Raw genomic sequence first — 26,861 nt, forward strand, 5'->3', positions numbered from 1 at the left:
AACATAGACCCAAACCTACCATAACATTTCTAATTTCTCCGAGAATGGCTTCTCAATGTTTTTGACTAATATAATAATTATATTTAATTATTTCTCTTAGGTATTTCCAAAGCCTAATAAATCTCAACGAGTTTTGTTAATTTTAATCGTTTTTTTATTTACATTTTATGATTGGTAATAAATTCTTTAACCGCAATGACATAACAACATGTAATTACAAAATATATAAAAAAGTACCGTTACGATATTCACCGAAATATTTCAACAAATACCCAAAATAATTATGCTCACATAATAATGATAATTACATTTCTGGAAAACGCCACGGGCATTATTACTTAATTGGTATAATTTTGATGTAATAATAATGATAACGTTGAAATACTTGATTTATTATTATTACTCCGACATGTTTTAAATTACATTGTCATTTTACACAACTATTATATTAACCCAGATTACAAACAATTGGCTAGAAAAATTCTAAAAATAAAAAACTTTCATGTTTTCAGATTGAAATTTCCTAGCCCAGTGGTTAGAGCTATGGATGCCCAAACAGAGGTTGATGACATACGTTGGTATCAAATACCTGCTTCGGGCAACCTGATGTCAAGCACTAGTGCTATTGATTGTAAATCAATATCGAGGTCAAATTTCTAATTCTTGGAGCAGATATAGTATTATATACAATAAATTATTCCGAAAGGGTCTAAACAACCCCCATCCTCATCCTCAATAACGATTTCAATACTGATTACTACCAGAACCTATATTAGATCCCAGTGCCCTTAATCCTTATTGCTGCATCAGAAGTCGTCATTCTCCAGTAATTTATAATAATAAATTAATCGGGATAGGACAACCGTTGGGTTGCCTTCTGAAATGTAGTTAAGCCAACACTTACAACACCTTATAGGTTTTCATATTTTATTTTATTTTCAAGTGTGCGACGTTGAGTTGCTGCAGTCTAATATAATGATAAACAATTTAGTTTACTGATTTTTGTATGAGTTACTTTATTTAATCATTTACGTGTATATATTTGCTTTATTAAAGTGTGTGTTATTTTTAAGAACTATGATAATTATTATCAAGAATGCAGTTACAAAGAATATCCATTTATCCATATCAAATACCCAAGAATTAAGTCTTTCATAAATGTTTCAATGAACTACATTCGTCCAATAAATATTATAACATCCGAACTGAATGCATCATCATCGTTAAATATATATATATATATATATATATATATATATATATATATATATATATTATATATATATAATGTATGGATGGGCAGCCTTGAAGTGAAATTAAACAGTTGGTTCATAAACAACAACCAGCCAGCTCTCATAAGGTTCTTCTCATATTGGTACATATTTAATAATAGACAGGACACTGGTAGAAAAATCACACAAAGAATCAAATCGTCATATTTTTAACTAGTTTTTCAGTTAGTTAAATAAATGTGAATGAAACAAACCATCTCTTAGTAAATATCAATTGGGGGAGAGAAGTCTAGTAAGATTTTTATTTGAATTAAAATAAGTCAAGAATTTACTAAATTACCAAAAATCGAATGTTTTTTCTGGATTACCAAAGAGAGGCAGGGATACAAAAATGCTTAAAAATCGATCACGTGATTAACGAAGATTTTTATTTGAATTAAAAAAATGCCAAAATTTGCGAAATTTCCAAAAATCGAGTTTTTTTCTGGATCACCAAAGAGAAGCAAGGATACAAAAATACTTAAAAATTGAACACGTGATTAACAAAGATTTTTACTTGAATTTAAAAAAAGTCAAAAATTTACAAAATTCCAAAAATCGAATATTTTTTATGGATCACCAAAGAGAGGCAGGGATATAAAAATGCTTAAAAATCGATCACGTGATCAACGAAGATTTTTACATGAATTAAAAAAAAGTCCAAAATTTGCGAAATTTTCAAAGATCGAGTATTTTTTTCTGGATCACGAAAGAGAGGCAGTGATACAATAATGCTTAAAAATCGATCACGTGATCAACGAAGATTTTTACTTGAATTTAAAAAAAAATTATTATCACGAAGGGGTGGGAGAGATACAAAAATGCTTAAAAATCGATCACGTGATTAATGAATGAATTAGTAAACATCAAATATCAATTAGGGGAGAAGGGTCTATTGAGATTTTCACTTGAATTAAAAAAAAAGTTCAAAATTTGCGAAATTTACAAAAATCGAATGTTTTTTTCTGGATATTGAAAATACACTTAATGTTATATGGACTAGGGGTGAGGTAGTTGTAATTATCACCAAGGGGAGAGAAGGATACAAAAATGCTTTAAAATCCATCACGAGATTAATAAATGAATTAGTAAATATCAAATATCAATTGGGAGAGAGGGGTCTAGTAAGATTTTTATTTGAATTAAAAAAAAGTTCAAAATTTGCGAAATTTACAAAAATCGAGTGTTTTTCTGGATATTGAAAAAAACACAGAATGTTGAATGGGAGAGGTACAAAAATGCTTAAAAATCGATCACGTGATTAATGAATGAATTAGTAAATATCAATTATTAATTAAGGGAGAGGGGCCTAGTAAGATTTGTACTTGAATTAAAAAAAAAAGTTCAAAATTTACGAAATTGAATGTTTTTTCTGGATATTGAAAATACACGACGAGAAAGGGAGGGCTAGCTTTAATTATCACCACACATCACCAAGGGGAGGGAGGGGTACAAAAATGAGGGGGAGAGTGGGGTCTACTAAGAGAAAGACGAGGGGGGAGGGGTAATTGTATTAATTGCAATGTAACAGCTAAAAGTGTGATAATTCTGATGTCCATCTATCAGTTCAGTTCACCAGCTCTCCCACTATTTCTCTTCGTTATCATATGTTCTAGTGACTGACTCGACTTCACTATACATACTAGTATATAGTTGTATATTAGTATAGTTGTGTGCGATACTATTTTTGCTCGCACGCCAATATAACTAATAAAATTCAACATACATATTTTATATTCCACATGCTGCTGCTCCGAGAGATCTAACATTGCTGCTCTCAGAAGTTCTTCATGTAAATATAATCACGATCAAGAATAATTCGGATCAAATAAAACTAAGAAATGTTTATAAAACATTTTAGTCGGAATTATAGACAGATTAAAGCGACTAATTTGCAATTAATAATGTATCAAGTCTGGGATTTACGTTCTGTGCTTATAGTCCAGTCATTTGGTGCAATAAAAGGCTGTTGCCGGTACAGTACTCCGGGAATTCTGAAAATTGGTAATCTTATGGATTTCGAGGTGCTCTTTACGAAAATCAACTTTGCCACCTAAAATTTGAACGGCAAGTTGCCGCCATATTGAAAAAATGGCGTCAAACAACAGCTTTTTTGAAATATCTCCTTTCTGGCTGATTCTACGATATAAGTATCTATATACGAATTAAACTAGATAAAATTTCCAATAATACTTTAGAAAACCGTTTTTTTGTAAAATTGATAGTTTGAGAGCACGGCCGCCTCAAAGTCTTTGCTGCTCTCGCCTTAGTATCAAATCTGTCCATATATGACAGCACTTTGAACTTGACCACATTCTTTCTAATAAATAAATATTTTCAATGTTATATTAAGCGAATAAGATCTAGAAATAAGATAATTCAAATATTTTTCTGTTTTTTTAACACTTCAATGGCAAAGTAGCTATAAGTAAGTAGCTTGAAGTGTTAAAAAATTAGCAAAAAAACAGAAAAATATTTGAATTATCTTATTTCTAGATCTTATTCGCTTAATATAATATTGAAAATATTTATTTATTAGAAAGAATGTGGTCAAGTTCAAAGTGCTGTCATATATGGAGAGATTTGATACTAAGGCGAGAGCAGCAAAGACTTTGAGGCGGCCGTGCTCTCAAACTATCAATTTTACAAAAAAACGGTTTTCTAAAGTATTATTGGAAATTTTATCTAGTTTAATTCGTACATAGATACTTATATCGTAGAATCAGCCAGAAAGGAGATATTTCAAAAAAGCTGTTGTTTGACGCCATTTTTCCAATATGGCGGCAACTTGCCGTTCAAATTTTAGGTGGCAAAGTTGATTTTCGTAAAGAGCACCTCGAAATCCATAAGATTACCAATTTTCAGAATTCCCGGAGTACTGTACCGGCAAAACGACCAAATGACTGGACTATTATTGGGCAATCCTGGGTAGCGAATTTTGGATAAGACGAGCATAGACTTGCTAAGTCCTCATATGTTTTCCGTTGTATGTAGTGCAAAAACATAGATGGGTATGTGACGTCACGTGTCTGAGCGAACATTGCCGACGACAATCGCGGACTCTCCAATTTTTGCAAGAAATGATTTGCAAGTACGTGTTGACGAAAGATAAATGAAGTGACAAGTAACGTGATAGATGGCAGCACTAAAATATATAGTTAGGAATGAGAGGTTAGGAAACCTCGTGCAAATTGACGTTATATATACGAGGTGTGTTCAAAAAGTACCCGGAATTACTAATAATTAAATTTCGCGGGTCTGGAGTGTCTGATTGTCAAAATTTTTTTTTTATTGTGTTGGTATACATGCCCCTAAAGTATGATGAAATTTTCAGCTATATTCACTGTTTACTTTGTCTGTGGTAGTCGCTAAGGTTCGACGTGTTTTTCTGAGCTCGGCGATTTTTACAATGGAAGAATTGAAAAGTCAAAGAATTTGTATTAAATTTTGCGTAAAAAATGAAATAAAGTGTTGCAAAGTGCAAAAATTCACCAGATATGGCTCCGTGTGACTTTTTCCTATTCCCAAAGTTGAAGAGACCCATGAAAGGACGGCGGTTTTCCTCGATTGAAGAAAATCGCCGAGAGTGCTCAAGGACATATCAAAAAGTGAATATCAAGGGTGCTTCGAAAATTGGAAAAAACGCTGGCATAAGTGTATTATATCTGGGGGGGACTACTTTGAAGGGGACCACATTAATGTAGACGAATAAATAAATATTTTTTTGAAAAAACGAAAATTCCGGGTACTTTTTGAACAGATCTCGTAAATGAAATTAAATGCAATTGTCTCTACCATAGATACATTGCATCACTGTTTTCAACACTCCAACACTTAGCTTATTCTAAATATTTTAACGTTCAATTATAGATCTAAAACTATGGCGAAAAAAGTGAGGTTAGGAAACTTTGCATAGGATTAAACTTCGAATTAATTATAAGGTCTATGGCTACGAGACATTCTCTCAAAAATGAATCGCCGAGGAAGAATATAACCAATATATTTAATCAAGTGATTTTAAATATTTTTGTATCGTTTTAGAGGTTACTCACCGCGTCAATGTCTGCAGGGCGCGCCTTCGCCCTTTCGTCATCCTCCGTGTCGTTCGCCAGACCGTTCGTCTGAACCTGCTCCTGGACCTCGGCCATCGTTTACTGCAAGAACAAGAAAAACGACACATGTAGAAAATATTTAATAGAATTAAAAATTAATATTTATCAATTACCACTTAATCGGGTATCACCATGGCATGGCCGTCACTTATCTTAGGGACCGTATGTTATGGCAAGGCCATGTTACTTGGCCAACTTGCATACATTATGCTATTAAATCATACTGAATACTTTCAAAATGTTATGTATTCGCTGTGCATTCAGGCGTTTTACACATAAACTGCAACGTCATTCGTATGTTATGAAGCTGGGTCAAAAAGACGCTGTAATCTAAGATCGTTTTTTGACATTTGTGCGGCTTTTAGGTTATGTTTTCGCCTGACTGCACAACAACCGCATGGCTTTTGTCAATATTAGTATGGAAAGTTCTTCATAACATGACCTTGTCATAACATTTTTCTGTTATGCGACAGAATCGGTCCCTTAATCTTAAAAGCTACAAAAAGAGCAAGATGAATGCAATTTGCAATAATTTAAAGAGTTGTGATACACAAATAATTTGACATATAAATTAAATGATTGAACGGTTTTCATATATATAATTATATGCTGTACAGTTGTAATGTCCCCACACTAAATTTATATTATTAAAGCAACATCTGGCAATACTCAAGAAGCAGGGAGTCTGAAAGAAGTGATGCGATTAATTTATTGAATGTATAAAAATGATTTATAGAGAAAAAATACTTTTGGTATTAGATAGGAGAAAATTCAACTGTTTATATGAGTTCTTTAAAAGAAGGAAATCAAAACAAAATTTTTGTCATAACTTAAGTTATGACCAGAATGACATTTGACAAACCAATTTTGACACTGGTTTTTTTTAGGACTTTATCATCATAAGTCGATTCGACAGTTCATAACTTTTTTTTTGAGTTGTCCATGTTAATTATTTGTTGATCAATAATTATTGATTTTTTTTTGCTCGAATACTGTACGGAAAGTTCCAGCAATTTGCCTTAAGGCTCGATGCCATGCACCACTAGTTTGTAACGGTATTTTTATGGCCTAGTACTGTATGAATGTTTCTTTCAGTGCAAGTTTTTTTTGTAAAAGTCATTAAAAGATAAAAACAACATTATCTAATCTTATCTCGTTTCCTATGAATCATCGAGTTTGTATTTAACGAGAAAAAGTTATCTTTGTCTTGTCTTTTAAATTCTTCGACATATTCTCAACAAGTATTATCGATAAAACATTATCGATTAGAGAGATATTTCAAAGTAATATCAACTGAAGAAAATGCATATGCATGTAATAAATGCAATATGCATATGATCAAAATCATCTTCAAGATCAGCCAAAATTAAGGTCTAAAAACGATTTCAACTAAAGATTTACGAGGATCAATCTCTCTTATGTACTTGCACTGGAAGAAATTGTACAAAAATATTATAGGCCTATGGTAGGTGCTTTATCCATGTTACAATTGCCCTCGTAGCAGTGTTGCCCGATTATAACAAATGTCCCAAAAAAACCCTCGACTTGCCTGATGGCAAAAATTTATGTCATATTTCATTTCCTATAAAATCTTCCATATACTTATTGTTTGTTTTTTACTACGTGTATTTTTTCTTTTCTTAGTTTTCTCATAGATTAGATAACAAAAGATACAATGGCCGTGTTCGTTCCGTTATGTAATCACAAACTAATTTTTTATCGTTCGTGTCAACGACAAATATTTATCTACGTGATACGTGAAAAATGTAATAATAAATGGAACGGTACTATCAGATAGTGATATTAGATATACCAACTTGTTATTAAACAAGAGGGAAATATTAATAAAAAAAACTATAGACCAATACATTTAATGACATCAGGAAATTATCCAATTAGTAAAAATATTATTTTTTTGTGTAGAAAGAATATATAATTTGCGAGCGAAAGTTCTGACAAAATCAAACATCTCTTAAGGGATTAAGAAAACTAGTGGTGTATGGCATCGTTTGCAAGGCAAGTTGCTGAAAATTTCTATACCTTAATGAAATATTCTAATTATAAGAATATTGAATGATTTCAAATATATTATTTTAAGTGATATTTCAAGTCATAAATGAGCTTTAAAACTTTAGCTAGAATTAAAATTAATATCCGAAATGGCTAGATCTGCCTTTGCCAAAAACTAATCAGCGTGCCTCCTTATTAATAAAAATCGAATGTTTTTTGAATCATTCTAATTGGTTGATCCGTGTTCTCGAAATCGTCGACGAAAATTTGTACCCGCACACATGCATACATACATCATAAAAGATAACTAGTTGGTATTGGTATTTTGCCTTGAGCAAGTTACATGAACTTCCCGATATGTATAAATCAATAAAAAATAAATTCATTTATGAGTGATTAAAAGTTAGGGAATTTATTACACATACTTTTTGAAAACAAACGAACATCAAATGGTTTTTAAATTTCTGAAATCGGTTCAGGCGTTTTTGAGCAAACACCGATGAAAGTTCTAATTTTTACAGATACCAAAAAAACGATACTAATTTTTGCAAACTTTGACGAATTTTTAAAGTAAAACGAGTTGTAGAGCCGAAATATTGTAGTAAGATTCATAAGAGTATGGTATCTATCGTCAAAAAAAAATTCATAAAAATCCTCTAAAATATATTGGACAAAAATTTTTACTTTTCTGCGATTTAGAAAAAAATGGCTTGGCTAATTTACGGAACTGAGAAACGCTAGTCCTCATTAAGATGCATGGAATGGCTTTTAAATTTTTGAAATCGGCCCAGCCGTTTTTGAGAAAACGTCGATTTGCGGCAAAAAATCTGTTCACACACACACACACACACATACTTTTTCCTTAAATTTGGTCTCATTCGATTCAGAATGGCTTGAAACGTCCAAGAGAAAACAAAATTAGCGAATCGGATTTTTTGGTCAAAACATAAACTTCTCCTTCGGGAAGTTAATAAGTACATTTATACCTTTTTCCTAAATATTGATAAAATCTCTATTACGTTTGCATCGGTGGTTAGGTTAGGTAGTTAAGTAATAGTATTTAAGGAATTTCCTGGATGGATTTTCACTTAAACGTAATTCCTAAGTGCATACTTTGTCCGTTTTGTCCTGAAATTGATTTACGGACTTCTAGGAATTTTGTCTAGCCGACGGGGCGCCGTCGCGTGTGCCCCCTTGGTAATTACATACATATACATAGTCACTTTGGAATATTAAGTATGAACTGTTATTAATAAGTTAATTTATTATTTATACATGATATCTTTATACATGATATATTATATCTTTGTATATAAAGTTATCTCCTAAGTTCTGATTGCTGTTTAAACAATAAAAAATCATATTTTTATTGAAAGTAAAATTTGGTTTTAATTGTGAATAAATTTTATCGTAACGGTTTATGGATGTGACGTCATCTCGGCAATGTTGCCAGAGTAATAAATCAACCATGAAATGGTCATTAATTGCTCAGATAACAATTATTAATGGATATATATATATATATATATATATATATATATATATTATAGCGACTTATAAATAGAACTCTTTATGTGAAGATCTATAAACTGAAATTCAATACTAATGAATAAGTAATACAATTGCATCTTATCCAAATCGCTTAATTTATTTACAGCTACTTTTAAATAAAAGGAATTTTTAACTTTCCGTAGGGTAAGTTATAGTAATCGCAAAAAAAATCGAAAATAAACATTTTTGCGTATCTTTACATTTTAAGGTAAAAATGGATGTATGTGTGGCGGTCAAAAATGATCATTAGACATTTACACATCAAATTATCAGCTATTTTATAAAGATTTTAATAATATTTGTCAATTTTGATTACATTCCTATGGGTTCTGTACCAATGTTTATCCGTTAGACGGCGACGCGACGCTTACGCGCTTCGATATTTTGTCTCTATTCTGCTAAAGCAGTGCGATTGCTTTGAAAAAAGTTCAAATTTCCAAAACATTTCAAAATAAAAAAAAAACATTTTTTAAACCTTTTTTTCCAAAAAAGTCAATATTTTTGAAAAATTTAATATTTCTCAAATCTATTTTTTTTCAAAGTTTAAACAAAAATTTAATTAAAAAAAAAAAATGGTACAGAAAGTTCCAGCAATTTGCCTTAAGGCCATACACCTCTAGTTACATTTTTATTAGAAATAATGATACGAGTCAATATACAATTTTAGTCAGATATTATTTCAAAAGCATATGAATTTTGCATTTTTTATTGTAATTTATTTTATATAAATTACAATCTGTCTATAAGATTAATTAGTAATTATTTTAATAATTGGTTTGATAATCGTGGCTTCTTAAGAAACCCCCAATGGTTTGCCTTTTATTTGTGTATATCTATTTTATATCTCTAACCTGAAAAAGGCCTAGCTTTAGGTTGAGTGCACTTTTGGCCTGTCCGTGAGATTGGGCTTGTGAAAAGGCAAATGTTTAATAAATTATTCATCTAAATTTATTTAATTAAAATGATGTTAGAAAATATATATTATAGTATTTAATACTTAATCAATTATAGTAATTATCAATGAATAAATATGTAATTATAATTTTTAATGTATATACTCTAATTAAGAAACTGTCTTAAGATTTAAATTCAAAATGAAAAACTTGTAATATTTTTTAAACTTTGGCCAATTTAGAAAAAAATGCAAAAAACCATAATAATAAATAATAAAAGCATCAGTTAAATAAGATCAATCCAAGACATAGTTCTTCTTACTATGATGAATTCATCACAACGAATTTTAATTCCGGGGTCACAAATAAATTTATGAGGTTAATTCCACACGATCCGGGTCCCCTTTGGTAAAACTACAATAGAGAAATATATGGTCTCTTCATCTAAATTCAAATATTGCTTTAATAAAATTATAAATAAGGGTTTTAAAATATGTTTATTAATGGATGCTGCTGCGGTTGCTGTAAGAATATTTATTAAATTGATTCTTAATTTATTGAAAATGATATCTTTATCTGTAAATTAAATATAAATAGATTGTGGGTATAGTCAAGTCAAGCAAATTAGATGAGAATCTGGTAATGTAACGTTTCTAAATTTACTGATGATGGCATAAGATTACACGTCGAAACTTATGAAGAAATGAAGATACTCTGTCAAACAAAAAGAAGAATGAGAATCAGTTGGAAGAAAATTGAATGGTAGTTTAGGATATAAGTAAAGATATAGTATATATGATATATAAGAAATATGCTATATAAATGATGTATAAGAAATACATATGTAAGAATTGCATAGAATATGATGAAAAATAGTATGAATAATGTAGGTGCCTAAAAATGCTGTAAAGCGAAGGCCAATAAATTTTTTTTTAAAAAAAAAGATACTCTCGTATATATAAATACACCTAAGTCTGTTTTTACACGGAGATTGGTTCCAGAAGAATCCGTGTAAAAAAAAAACGAGTAAAAAAAGACATTGATCTTATACAAAAATGGGTGATTCGTCTTACTCTCTAAAACCTATTAAAATTAGTGAATAACAAGAATTTTCAAGAACAAGAATTCATGTTTATTTTAATAATAATTCCCCTAAATTAATGCTATTCACATTTGCTTTGACCAGTAAAAATTGATTGTACGCGCTAAAGGGGAGTTCACTTAAATCTTTAAGCTAGTGTTCGCAAACTATCGATACTATCGATGGTTTCAGACTTTTTTCTTTCATAAATACTTTTTTGTGATATGAACATACATCGCAAAAAATTAAATTTGACAAAAAAATTTAAGTACATAAAATTTCAAATCGTGCTAAATGGAATAAAATCGTGTAAAAAAACTAAAAATATTCAATTTTCAAACCGTGTTATATCAAAACCGTGTACAAAAAGACCGTGTAAAAACAGACTTAGGTGTATATATGTAATTTTTTCTTTTTCATGTTATGCCTTCTAATATTTTTTACATAAATGTTTGTGTATGTGTCTAAACGATACCAATATAGTAGTTAGTTTTGTTTAAAACAAGGCGTCGCACTGTGAGCCGAACAGACCGGTAATAAACGTTTCCTGTTCCACAACAGGGAAGGGTCCTCAATAGAGCAGTGGCGTCCAAACACAGACAAAGAAATCAACATTTGAAGTCCACATACCAAACTAGGACGATAATAAAACAAAGTCTTTATTTGTAATACCGTGCTGAAGACATTCAACAAAGGAGCCAGTATTTGGAGATTCTTTTTTAAGATTATCAGCAATACAAAAACGTATTTTCAGGTTATCATCAACAAATGCCTAGGCAAATTAATATGGACATTTTGCAAAGGTCACACAATAATATTATTAAAAAAAATACTAAGAGCTCCCAAGTACGTTCCAAATTTGCTGATCAACCAGGACTCCAATATGTACAAAACCAGATTAGAAGATTTGACGCCAAAGACTTGCTCTCATCAAATATACTCAGAAGACTCAAAAGTACTAAGCTTATAAATTTAGCAAATCACATATAATGTAAAGTTATTGAAGTAAAACTTCTTTAAACTAGTGTGTGCAACGGAAATAGCGTTACATCATTTCTATACGAGTCGATTGTGATTAGTCGTCGTGTATGTGAATAGAGATCTGTTGTTGTATGCGTACCAGCATCAACGTTGTACGCGTACCGATATCAACAAGGAAATCGGCATAGATAAATAAACATTTTAAAGTTACATCGCAGTACAAATCTTGATTTAATGAAAAATGCCTGAATCAGAAGAATATTTTACCCTGTTCCTTGAAAATAAAAAAACAAATTGAACATTTGTGCCGTGTACTAAACGTAAGTTTATTGATTAGAAATTATTTCTATATTATTCGTAGTTTCTATAAATCTTTGAAGTTATTAGAATGGAAAATATTTTTTAGGCAAGACAGATATTACAGCTGTTCAAAGAATGAGATTATATCGCCAGCGAAAAAGTAAAAAAAATACAAGCAGTCAATAAATGTATGTTGATTTTAATTACATGAAGTTCTTCAAACACAAATATTACATGATGAGTGAAGTTGCGAAAACAATATTTGTTTAGGCATTGTTTTTCATAATCCACTGTGTGAACGAATATTATAGAATTTATTAATCAGCAATTACTTCATTTGTCTAATAAAGGTTCATTTCTAAATGCTAAATTACAATGACAAACCGATCATATCATATTTGAATTACATTATTGTTTTTAAATATTATACATATTTTTAATGCTATTATAAATATATAATTTATAATTTATCATTATATAAATGTGTATAATGGTTAACACTAATAAATGTGTGCATCACGAGTGCCACCATATTAATAATGAACATTATTCAAAATTGTTATATGATGTATTTATTTTTACTTAAATACCATCTCGTATAATAACAAAAAAGTTTTACTTCAATCGCGTGTGAACCTTACGAGCACTCTTTTTTTTATTACTGTTCTGTAATTTTATTTAATCCATTTTTGAATCTAAAATGACTACCACAGGGTAGCATTTCAAAATCTTATATTTATACATTTGTCACCAAAATTACATTATTTTTTTTTTTTGCATAGATTTATTGCCGATCAAAATAATATAAATTTTTTAAGACTCATCATCTATGAGATATCTCCCATGAGATATCTCTTTTTTATTTTTTTGAAATTTTTTTTAAGATCGTATGGCCATTTTTTTTCAATCTTCGAGTAGAAGATTCCTCGCTTAATTCTTTTAAATATTTGTTTGGGTGACCTGGTAATTTTTCGTGGTTTTTGCAAAATTACATTTAAATAAGAAATAAGATTAAATAAAAAAAATCAACAAATATATCCTGCATTTTGCAAACCTGCACAACTAGATACATTTTAATTTTGATTTACAAGAATGTCCATTTCAGGTAGAGCCTATCATTGGACATATTTGATTTATTTCCAAAGTGTGTGTGTATGTTGTCACAAATGGTTAAATGTGGTTTGCATGTAGGAAGAATCGTTTACTGCAACGGTGAATTCAGTGATAATATTGAACGAAGAGCCGGTTTGGAAGTTACGTTGGATGCACGTGGGCGTCTGGTCTTCGACGACGTCGAAGACTACCAGGAGAAGGTGCAAAATTGTTGGGAAAATGATAAAAAAAATAAAATAGGAATATTATAAAGTTCAAGAGTACACCAGGGTATCACCATTCACATTAACACAAAAAAGGAAATCGGCGTAAATAAAATCACACCATGGTCATAGACCAGAGGGTACAACACCAGTAATAATAATTTGTATACAGTTTTCCTCCATAGTTAATTTAATTTCTGTTCTAGTTTGGTCTTCATTTCCTTAGTGATTCCTTAACCTAGTCTTCAAAAAAACGATTCAAATCCAAAGATATTTTTGGAAGATTCATTCCACACATGTGTTTATTTAAATATGTCAACACAACAGACGCAAAGAGGAGAACTGATCTAGGGTGTACAGAGATCTTGAACTGATTACGTTTAAAAATGTTGAGAAATCGGAAACTAACAAGATTCTACTTTTGTCTATTTATATGTTTGGAATTGGATACAATTACAAAGACTGAGTGATTGATATCCTCGTTACAGAAATGGACTTTCTTGTAAACCAATTCAAATGATTTTTTACTAAGCGTTTACCTAATTATTTGTCTAAATTTAACATTAAATTAAATCAATAAATTGACATTGATAATTAATTATAAATCAATTGTCCATATAATAGAGACTTTGAACTTGATGCCATGGATTTGTGGATCATTATGATTTTTGCTGATTTTTTTTGTTTTGGAGTTGATCTAATAATTTCCTAACTAAGCTATTAGAATTTTTAATTAACTAATTTTTATATCTACAATCTGAGCACTTAGTTCAAGTTTAGAAGACAAATTGGAATGTATCTAGGTGCGTCAATAATTTGTCTAATTGTAAGCATGTAAAAGTGTTTGATTATAATAATTCAATAAATTGAAGTAAGTTATAATAATGAGCTGAAAAACAAAAAATAAGTTTTTTGCATATCTTCACGTTTCAGAGGTTTCTGAACATTTTGGCATACGTCAGAAAAAATTGATGTATGTGAGCGTATGTGAGCGTGTGTATGCGTGTGCGGATACAAATTTTTGTCGGATTTTGCGAACACGAATCAACCGATTTGAATAATTCAAGAAAACAAACGATTCTTATTGATGAAGAGTCGCGCTGATTAGTTTTTGGCTAAGGTAGGTCTAGTCGTTTCGGAGATACGAGGCAAAAAGTGCCAAAAATGGGATTTCAGTTTTTAAGACAGCGGAACGTCCGATTTATTTAATTAAAAAACATTTAAATGTGGTAAATTTTTGTAAAGGCAGGTCCAGTGTCTCCAGAGATCCAATAAAAAAGGAAAAAAAAATGCAATTTGGCTGTCAAAAATGGACATTAGACATATGTCCATCGTGTTATCAGATATTCTATAAAGATAATAATAAGTACAATTTTTGTGTGCATTTTTTATATGAGTTCCGTACCAATGTTTACACGTTAGACAACTACGCGGCGCTTACGCGCTTTGATATTTCGACTCCGAAAAAATGTTCAAAAAAACAAATCAATACAAAAATCAAAATATAAAAAAATCTATTATTTTTTCAAAAAAGTCAGTTTTTAAAAAGTCAAATTCTAAATTTTCTCAAAAATCTAATTATTTTAAAGTTTTTTTTTAATAATTAAGTTTTCGGCACAAGAAGTTCCACCAATTTGCTTTAAGGCACGATGCCATACACCACTAGTTTAAATTGTTTTACCACAAAAAATTTGTACTTATTTACGATCAATCCATTCACTGGTATCAATTACAAAATATTAATTCCAAAGGTGCGGTTCTATATTTTGCAATCGATTAAAAAAACTTTGTGCAAAACAATCACAATCTGATTTTATCTTATCGTATAAGACATTATGGACTGCGCCCTGAAATTTATCATCGCGAAATTGATTACTAATTAGCTATCGCTAATTATTAATAATTAGCGCTAATTATTAAGGAAGGATGTCAGTTTCTTCGTATTGATGTTAATTGTTTGTGAACGTGACCTCTAGGAATAAATAGAAACAATTGGTATAGTAGTATCTCTAAATAATTTTATACTCGAAGAATAAAATCACCATTGGTTTCAAAAATAGTAATAAAAAAATTTTCTGACTTATCCTCCCTATTATTACGAATGCATTTCGCTGCGTAATGAGTTTTTCCACTGACGGGGTTTCCCTCGGGAGCGCCCCTGGGGGTTGTTGAACTGCCCCCCCAGAAATGTCGATAAGTCGAGATAAGAAAGATAAGAATCGGAAATATTTGAAACGTCCATGGTGAATGTGTAATAAAAAATTTTACGACTGTAATATCAGAAATAACATTTTTGGCCGAAGGCTTCATGCAATCGAGTCGATGCATTTTGTTAAGCGAACTAGAATGGGTGGTTGTTTTCCGAGGGTTGGTAATTTTTATTACTTTTTTGTATCATATATTATAAAATTTTACAGTTAACAGCTGCTAATACGTTGCTATGGCAACATACTAAAACAACTGTAAGTATATTTTTGTTTTAAGAGTAGTGGAATAAGTTGAAAGCGCAAGATCATTGTAAGATTTATTATAAATTTTATCGTAATAGTAAAAGATCATTCATTGAAGTTTGAAGATGCAAAAAAGGAAGCAAAAGCGATTAATTAAAATTAAAAAAATACGTCGAAACATTGTTTAAAACTTGTTAGTAATTCTCACAAAGTGAAGGAGTATCATTTCTTTTGTCGATGCTATTTTTGTCTAATTGAATAAAGCAAGATTCCGAAAAGCGTCTCTGTGATGTATTTGACTCGTGATATAATATTGAAGCAACATCAAAATTGAAACTACAATTCAGACTTTTAACGTAATCATAGTTTGATACTGAGTTATAATTTTGTTCGAGTCCTGTTTTACCTACATAAATAATAGCATCGCAATCTTTACAGTCGATTTTAAAAAGATTTCGACTCACATATTTCATTAACCAAATTATTATAAAATGATTCAACATTATATATATATATATATATATATATATATATATATATATATTAGGGTGGTCCTTAATATGGACATTTTCGAATTTCCTAGCTCCCAAGGGCTCAAATGGTTCCAAATAGATAAAAAACAATTCTCTGAATTGAAAGTTTTAGCTCTTAATATTGTCTTTTAGATAGAGCGCAATTCAATCAAAGTTTTGTATGGAGATAGCATGAAAATTTTTTCAAAAATTTTAAAAATGTTTTTTAGATGTAATTTAGCGAGCAAATAAATTAATAAAACTTATTCATTTGTCGCTAAGTTACACCCAAGACATTTTTTTAAATTTTCAAAATTTTTCCATGCTCTTTCCATAAAAAGTTTGATTGAATTGCGCACTATCTAAAAGTTAATATTAAGAGCTAAAACTTTGAGAGAATTGTTTTTTATCCATTTGGAACCATTTGAGCCCCTGGGAGCAAGAAAATTCGAAAATGACCATTTTAAGGACCACCCTAATATACACATATGTTTATATACATATATGTATCTATATATCTATTCCACAAGGTTAGGGTTTGTTGCGCAATTCATATTTTATTCACGTAAGGTCTTCCAAGCGTGACATAAGGGTAGGTTATCGACCCTTATCCATCCGAACGCGAGCAGAAGGAAGGAAAGGATGTAGGAAAGTGGAAAGAAAAAGGTCACGGGAAATCTAGAGGACATTTTCCATGTATTAGAAGCTCTGAGCAGGGGTAGACAACTCGATTAAAAAACTGTAGAATTCTTGGTTCAGGACTTTATGAAGTCGATATCGACATTTTTATTAGAAATATAATCGGTTACAAATAACCAAATGCCAAGACTAAGGGGGCGCCCACTAATCACGTGAGGCTAAAAGAGAGAGGAGGGATTTTGAAAAAAAAAACAAAATATTACGTGGTTGAGGGGAGGGGTATAGTAAGATATCACGTGAAATTATTAATTACCGAAATTTAAAAAAAAAACAAAAATGTTACATTTTTTTCTCATAACTAAAAAATTACGTGATATTGGATGATGGATGGGAGGGGGGTTAATTTCGAATATCATCATGTATCACCAAGATGAGTCAGAAAATACTAATGTTATTATGTTCCAGATAACCAAGACCAACTTGGTGTTGATGCAAATTAACGTATTGTCAATTACTTTCATTTTAAGTAACAGTCGTAATAATAACCCTTTTCACTCGTACATTACAAAAGTAAAACGTATTTTGTCGGATTAAAATTAACTAATATCCACCTTATGCTTGTATAGGTATTGTTGTAAAGCCTCGACAATTTCTAAAATAATACACATTCTTTAACAATTTAAAATCGAACTCAATATTCTTCTGGAAAAGGTTTTCGACCTCTGAGGTCTATAGGGTAAATTTTCGTGGCGAGATTATATTGATCCGGCACGTGACCCGGAACAAGAAACAAGTTCGGATTTTTTTTTAGGTGAAAAAAAAACAAATGCTGCTGTTATAAAACAGCTCACTTCAACATTAATTTTTTTATATCCAAAATAAAAATCAATGTATCTTTTATTAATAACTTTTCGTAGGGTAAGTTATAGTAATCGCAAAAAAATCGAAAATGAAAATTTTTATATATCTTTACGTTTAAGAGGTTTCTGAAGATTCTGGCATACCTAAGATAAAATTATTGTATGGGTGAATTGTAATGTGTGTGTGTATGTGTGCGGATATAAATTTTTGTCGACGATTTCGGGAACACCGATCAACCTATTCGAATAATTCAAAAAAAAACAGTCGATTCCTATTGATATAGGGACGTGCTGATTAGTTTTTGGCGAAGGCAGGTCTAACCGTCTCAAAGATACGGAGCAAAAAGTGCAAAAAATAGCAGGTTCTGAGAGAATAACTCGGCCGAATTGAATGATTAAAAAAACATTCGATTCGTATTGATGTGGAGACGTACTGATTAGTTTTTGGTATAGGCAGGTTCAAACGTTTCGAAGATACAGAACAAAAAGTGCAGAAATTTCCAATTAGATCCTAGAAATCCGCTCATAACGTTGTGCGTGAGCATGTTGTTATAGCTGAGTTGGTCGGCGCGTCACCGCAATTTTCGTTCGCGTTAGTAGTTAAGAAAGTCAAAACTGATCGGGTTCGAATCCCATGCCTGTAATATTTTTTTTTTAAATTTTTGATACTTTTTATGTTTGTATAGTTGATACTTCATGAACTATTTAAAATTGTTAACTCAGTGCATATACTTAGCGAACGAAAAATTGATGCATTTGAAATAAAATATGTTCATTCTAACAATTAGATTTTGTTTTTATATAAATTTCATTCAAACGCATATAAACAACGTCGTTTAATCTAATAAGTTTTTACATTTTGTCCACAAGGTACAAATAATGAAAACTCTAGTTTTTATAATATTTATTCGTAGACATTTTTGTTGACTGATTATTTTTATTCTTCGAATGTTTAATCGCGGTACGGGAAGTTCCAGCAAATTGCCTTAAGGCACGATGCCATGCACCACTAGTTTAATTTTCAGTGATTACTGTGTGGTCCCTCGTGTCAACATCAATTTCGCATATCGCATCAGTGGTATTATTGTCGGTGGTAGTGGTATTTAACAGTGGTCATTGAACCATTCGACGACGAACGACGGACGACGAATATCATTTGCTGCGAAAGTATGCTTTTGGGCTTCATCAGTGTTTGTTGCATCACAATATACAAACAAAGAAGGAGTGCGTACGTCCCTTCGACTGACTCACTGACTTCTTTCACTGGCAATGGTGAGTCGTTATAGACGAGTCTCCGGGGGAAAAAAATTAGAATTATACAATTAAAACCAAAATTAAAATCATACAATTGTTTGAAATAAAGATTATTAAATGTAGTTCGTGGGCATAATGGTAATCAACGTGGACTAGCACGAACTAGTTCCGGGTTCGATAACAACCTCGGTCGGCTTGATGTCAAGCAGTAGTAAATCGGTTTAGACTTTGAAAATTTGTGTTAAGTATTAGGGGGCGTCCCATTAATCACGTGATCGATTTTTTAAGGATTATTGGACTCCCCGTTCCCCTTGGTTATACATGGTGATATTCAAAATTACCCGCCCTCCCCTACCAACCCTCACGTGTATTTTTAGTTACGAGAAAAAATTTGTTTTTTTTTTTTAAAAAAATTGACACTAATACAAACAACATAGCCTATTTTCACATTTATTGAAATCTATTTTTAGACATTTTTAACTTCCCGTAGGGCAAGTTATAGTACTTGCAAAAAAATCGAAAATAATTTTGGCATACCTTAGAAAAAATGAATGTATGTGTGTGTGTATGTGTGTGTTCAGATACAAATTTTCGTCGACGATTTCAGAAACACGGATGAAGCGATTTTGAAAATTGAAAACATTCGATTCGTATTGATAAGGAGACGTGCTGATTAGTTATTGACGAAGGCAATTCTAGTCGTTTAGAAGATATGGGGCAAAAAGTGCCAAAAACGGTAACTCAGTTTTTAAGAAAACGCAGCGTCCGATTTGAATAATTCAAAAAACATTTTACTTGTATTAACAAGATGAAAAACTGATCAAATTTTCATAAAGGCAGGTCTAGCGGTTTCGGAGATCTAGTAAAAAAAAGCAAGAAAAAATGCCATTTGTCGGTCAAAAATGATCATTAGACATATGCACATCAAATTATCAGATATTTTAACGCAGTTAAAGCAGTTTGTCAAAAATTTATAGTTTCTCAAAAATCTAATTCTTTCAGAGTAATTTTTTTTCAAAAATGTTAATTTTTTAAAAAAAAAAAAAAAATTTGGTACAGGAATTTGCCTTAAGACACGATGCCATGCGCCCCACTACTTAAATTCTTTGATTCACATTTATTAGAATTTATTTTAGACATTTTTAATTTTTACAGAAATTTGATGAGTTCTAGCCGTTTGATCATTTATGTTTCTGATTGAGAGTTAGTGTTACGTGTTTTCTTTTCTCTCCTTTTGAATGCCAAGGCTTAAGTTCTTAGAACATGGTCGCTTTACAGTTAAAAACTGCTTTGTAGTGTACGTAGGGGCTACGCTTTTCGTAGAACATACTTTGATCATGAAACTAGATTCACAACGGAATTTACAGTGGACACAACGATTACCGAACAATAGCGACTACTTCCGAATGATTATGAGACCTTTCTATTAAGGGTAGGATTTAAATTGAACACATGTGTTCTGAAAGCATCGTTTTGAACTGATTTGGATTCTTAGAGTTATGAATATATTGATTTACTTTTCATATACAACATAGTATAAATTTATACACTAAGTCCTACGAATACGCATGGAATAATAAAAATAGTTTAAAGTCTTTACCTTCTTCATTTTTATAACGCCAACAAAATCAATCGTTTCTATTTTTTCAATCGATGCATTTTCATTATTGCAAAATTGCATTCGATACATTATACGATTTCATCACAGTAACAATATTATCCGAAAGCCTTGAAAAAATTTCGAGATATCACTTTGCCAGCAACAACAATAATATAATATGTGTAGTACGAAACATACACATGTTGCATCATGCTCGAGGCTTATCACTTTTATGGATGAATTATTGTTATTAAGTTAACAATAATATTGTGATTGCGATAGGGGACGGCCATTACGAGTTTGCATTGAGATTAAAGCAGGTTTAGAAACGAATTAAGGAACGCAATTTGTACAAATATTTAGTGAGCTAAGAAGAATTAAATTTTGTAATTTAAAAATTACACACATACACATATCTTATATATAAAAATGGAGCTCTCGATCAAATGATTCGCTAGAACTCGAAAACGGCTAAACCGATTTGGCCAGTCTTAATCTTGAAAAATTTAATAATTATTTTTTATTTATGTTATTTAAATTCAGAACCTAAATTGAGTATCGATCAAAGTGACATTTTGTCGAATAACATTTTCCCATAGATAGTAATATATGAAGGTCCGGGGTTAAAAAAGGTCCACCACCGATGTGTTAAAAACCAGTAAAGTTAAGTAATGTTTACAACAATATTTGAAAGTAGAGGAAAAAGGATGTATAACCGCAATCTTTGAAAATCCATAATAAAAGTATTTTTTCCGTTGGTAGTTTTTTGGCATTAGTTAAAAATGTAATTATTTTGTAAAATACCTTTAAAATTAAAATAAGACATTAAAACCTGTTTGCCACCTGGCCGTTCCAAGTTACTCCGCCTATAGAGTAAAAATGACATAAAAAGATCTAGATAACGAATTTTTGAAAGAAATCAAAAAAGCTACAACAAAAGCTTTCTACAATGATGAAGTAGCTGGCAGTTTTACTGAACATAGTCAGAAAACTGTTCGTTTGAAATGTGTTATTTGTTGTGATATAATTGTTTTGGTTTTCACAATATAGTTTATATTTGCTCAAAGTCAAATTGCACCTTTGTGCCTCGCCCTCCTCTGCATATATACTTTTTATTAAATTTACTTTAATTCATGGAATGTTACTTGAAACTTTTCGAAAAGCAGGTCAAAGAACAAATACTTAATTCATTTGCTATCTCTCCTCGCAGAAATTTGCAAATTTTGTATAAGCTCAGTAGTATTATTTACAATTATACACAAAATCCAGAATCCAAAAAGAGTCTGAAAAACTTGAAACGCAATCAATAAGTCGAAAGACTAAAAAAAGATTTGGATTGGATTATACCATGTTTTCTATAGAAAGTGTATGAAACTTGCAGTTTGATTGTTTGGACAAAATATGGACAAACTAATGGGGTTTATTTGTTTTTATAATACCTCATTGTATATAGCATTCAAACAACACATCCTTATACACTAAAAGTATTAATTTTTTGATTCTCTAGAATTTTTTTGAATATACCTTACTTAGCAAAATAACGTTTGTCGGGTCAGCTAGTATATACATATAAATGTATGTATGTATTTATGTATGATTATGACGTGTGTGCAGATCTATTTCCGTATTGTCCGACATACATATATATATATATATGTATATTTCCGTTGCCATAGTTACGGATTGTCCGCCGGACTACGGTAAGGAACGTGCCGTTGTTCCGGTCATTATACCGAACGCATCGTTTCCGGTCACTCACTTTGTACTTCATACACACACCTGTACAAATGTATATATGTATACATACATATAGTTTCGTGTGTGTCTGTGTATTTGTATGTGTGTTCGGACGTCATCGCCTCGCCCTTTTTATAGTGTAAGAGATCACCACACAGATAGTTCTGATTATTCGCGTGACTTCGGTTTAATCTTTTAAGGTAAATGAGACCAGACATGAGAACATTAAAGTATTTTGTTTTTTTACCTGATATCACATTCTTTTTTACTGTTTAGACGACGGAAAGAATGTCGAGTAATTGCAAAATATCAAAAGGAAAATAATAACTGAAATAATAAATTCTTTAAAAAAAAAGTTTTTATTGATTAAGTCGATTATTTACACATATCAGAAAATTCATGAACTTGCCTCAAAGTAAAATACCCATACCAACTAGTTCAATAAAAAAATTAGATGCACAAACTCAGTATAGGATAACTCAGGATTGTCATTTTAAATAAGCAGAAAACAAAATATATATTATATATTATATTAATTTATTTGAATTGCAGTATTATAGCATTCTGATCTTACTGTGTACTTGTCATGACATAAGAATTATTTATAGATTAGAGTTACTTCAATCTAAGAGTATCTCACAAAATGAATCACTCTAATTGTCGCTTAAAAATTCCAATAATTTGTTTCTAATTATATTTGTATTTTGAATTTTTAGCAAAAAAAAAATATTTTTGAATTTTGTTGAGATACGGAGCAAAAGGCGCAAAAATTAGTGGTTTTTGAGATAAGGGAGCAAGGATAAAAATTGATTTGAAAAAACCATTTGAACCACCAACAAAAGAATTGAATTAAAATTAAAAAAAACAATTTAATTTAAACTATATATACATATTTGATTATAAGATATTCTACACATATTAGATACGTAAATCGTACAATAAGATTTATTATTATTTATAAACTAACATAAAAAATAGTCTGTCGTGCTGTCATTTTTTCTAAATTATTTAATAAATTTCCAAAATGAATTTGTCAAGTCTTCAATGCGGATCTTATAACTATTTTGAAAATTTTCTATAAATTTAAGGCATCGTTATAATAATTAATGAAACACTTAAATTTAAAGGAAGACTAAAATCAATGAGAAATATAGAATAATTATTTTGAAATTTAAATCCTAAATTAGGTGGCCTTTTGGCAGATTTTCTATCGTATTTTTGTAAATTCTTGGACCTCTGCAAATTGGTTCTGCAGTTTTTTTCCTGCAAATAATGTAATTAAAGTCATACTTCAAATATGACATGATCGGTTTGTCATTGTAATTTGCATTTAGGACTTGTACCTTCATTAGAGAAATGAAGTAATTGCTGATTAATAAATTCTATAATATTCATTCATACATAGATTATGTTAAACAACGCTTAAACAAATTTTGTTTTCGCAACTTCACTTATCATGTAATAATTGTATTTCAAGAACTTCATGTAATTAAAATTAACACACATTCATTGACTGGTGGTATATTTTTACGTTTTCGCTGGCGATATAATCTCATTCTTTGAACAGCTGTAATATCTATCTGTCTTGTCATTTTAATAACTTCAAAGATTTACAGAAAATACGAATAATATACAAATAATTTCTAATCAATAAACTTACGTTTAGTACACGGCACAAATGGTTAATTTGTTTCATTATTTTCAAGGAACAGTGTCAAATATTCTTCTTATTCAGGCATTTTTCATTAAATCAAGATTAGTACTACGATGTAACTTTAATATGTTTATTTATCTATGCGGAGTTCCTTGTTGATATCGGTACGCATACAACGTTGATGCCGGTACGCATACAACGACAGATCTCTATTCGCATACACGACGACTAATCACAATCGACTCGTATAGAAATGATATCATCGAGAGCGAATGACGAATCATTGGCACTCGACTCTTATCTTGTCTGTCGTAACGCACTTCCGTTGCATTTGTACGGATTTACACCCTAGTCGCGCCTAAAGAAGGTTTACTTCAAAAAATACTTGCGATTTCTTTCAATTGTTGTTGTCCTTCTGTATGTTAATAACATATATAATGTAAACAAACGTTTAAATTACACATCATAAATAAATATTACATCCATTAAAATAACTTTACGTTTTGCATTTATTATTAACAAATCACTTGAATATCTTACTGTATATATATATCTATATATATATATATATATATATATATATATATATATATATATATATATGTATATAAAAATATACATATATCTATTTTCCTTTTCATCGCACCGTCCATAAATTAAAATTAAATTTAAAACTAATTCCTTCTAATAATGCAATAATGGAGAAGAATATGAATATAATTTACATAACGAGTTTTTTCTTTTATACAAAAGTCTCGTATAAAACGAACAAAAAGTAAACAAAGGTGAGAACAACAGTTAACACTTCTAGTCCAGTGGAACTGGAGTCAGTTTATCATCAATCAATCACGGAAATGCAAAAGAAAAGAATATATGGGATACATATATATGAGAGAAAACTATGGTTACGGTGTGTGAACACTTTCTTCTTGGAGGTAATAGACTTGTGGCTGGGGTAAAATAGTAAAGGAGATTTATTTACTATTACAAATTCTTATTAACTTCCCGTAGGGCAAGTTATAGTAATCGCAAAAAAATCAAAAATGAAATTGTTTATATATCTTTACATTTCAAAGGTTTCTGAACATTTTGGCATACCTTAGAAAAAATGGATGTATGTGTGTGTGTGTGTGTGTGTGTGTGTATGTGTGTCCGGATACAAATTTTCGTCGACGATTTCGGGAACACGGATGAAGCGATTTTAATAATTCAAAAAACATTCGATTCGCATTGATAAGGAGACGTGCTGATTAGTTTTTGACGAAGGCAGGTCTAGCCGTTCCGAAGATACGAGGCAAAAAGTACCAAAAACGATAACTCAGTTTTTAAGAGAACTGAGCGTCCGATTTCAATAATTCAAAAAACATTTTACTTGTATTAACAAGATGAAGAACTGAATCAAATTTTCATGAAGGCAGGTCTAGCGGTTTCGGAGATCTAACAAAAAAAGTAAAAAAAATGCCATTTGGCGGTCAAAAATGAACATTAGACATATGCACATCAAATTATCAGATATTTTATAGAGATTTTAACAATAAGTATAAATTTTGTTTACATTCTTATGGGTTCCGTACCAATGTTTACGCGTTAGACGGCGACGCGGCGCTTACGCGCTTCGATATTTCGTCTTTATGCAGTTAAAGCAGTACGATTGCTTTGAAAAAAAGTTCAGAATTTTCAAAATAAATGATTTAATATGGTTCGAAATTCTATTAAAAGTTTCAAATCATTGATCAACTTTTATTGACTATTATTTATTATTTTTAATTACTCGAATTTTGAATTGCGGTACGGGAAGTTCCAACAATTTGCCTTAGGGCACGATGCCTTAATTGCCTTAAGACAGAAATCCACTTACAGCTAGTTTACAATATATTTTAAGTGCCAAAGTGAGCAAAAGGTTTGAAAAGTAAAGATGTCTCCAAATTTCCATCATCAATGGGTGACTATATCAACTTATTGTTCTTCGAGAATTCCTTTCCTCTCATGGCATTCCTTTTACTTATGTATATTTTTGGTGTTTGCATCAAGAGTGATTCGACTGGTTAAATATAACCATCCTGACAAGTATATTACTTCTCCAGTGCTCCAATTTCATGGAACGCTCTTTGTGTCTTTGGTCATCGCACCAGGAATATATTCCAAGCGGTCACATGTGCAATGGTGACTGAAATAGATCTCGGTAGATGGAAATAAATTATATGGAATTTATAACATCAATTTCTAATTAAAAACGATTTTAGTCCTAGTTCCACAATCCTACAAACCAACATTTCAAATGCATCCTACAAAATATGCAAATTCCATTATTATTCCCACTGACTTTATTTCTGTGCGCGGATACAAGTAGTTCAGTGCTATCCAGTGACGCCCCCGAATATACGGCCACCCCTGCAAGTGAATTTACAACTTTTTTACGACTTTCCGAGGGGTTGGTGCAGTATGGTTTTAGTGGGGTCAATGCGAGCGGTTATTAGAAAATCGATATGACGAGGCGCCACCGAGACGGGCGCCGCATTCTGACTTGCCTGAATTCGATATTGACACGGAAGGGAAAAAAGGGGCTTTGGGGGCTCCAAGTTTAACTCGTTATAATAATGTATTGATTTTTTATATATATTTTATAATCGTAATTTTTAG

At 30.8% G+C, this 26,861-nt stretch overlaps 1 protein-coding gene across 1 annotated transcript in view; it reads right to left on the minus strand.

Moving 5' to 3' along the window:
• LOC113388029 (protein hu-li tai shao) overlaps positions 1-26,861 on the minus strand; it is a gene marked incomplete in the record, with an annotated part of 94,054 nt that overhangs the window by 57,697 nt on the left and 9,496 nt on the right. Inside the window, 1 exon segment of the mRNA XM_026625441.1 lies at positions 5,324-5,425. Coding sequence (XP_026481226.1) covers positions 5,324-5,419 — 96 coding nt within the window.

The sequence above is a fragment of the Ctenocephalides felis genome, unplaced genomic scaffold (assembly GCF_003426905.1).
Source record: "Ctenocephalides felis isolate EL2017-DRISC unplaced genomic scaffold, ASM342690v1 CF-g0.4_SCAFFOLD_03572, whole genome shotgun sequence".
In the NCBI taxonomy this organism is placed as follows: Eukaryota; Metazoa; Arthropoda; class Insecta; order Siphonaptera; family Pulicidae; genus Ctenocephalides; species Ctenocephalides felis.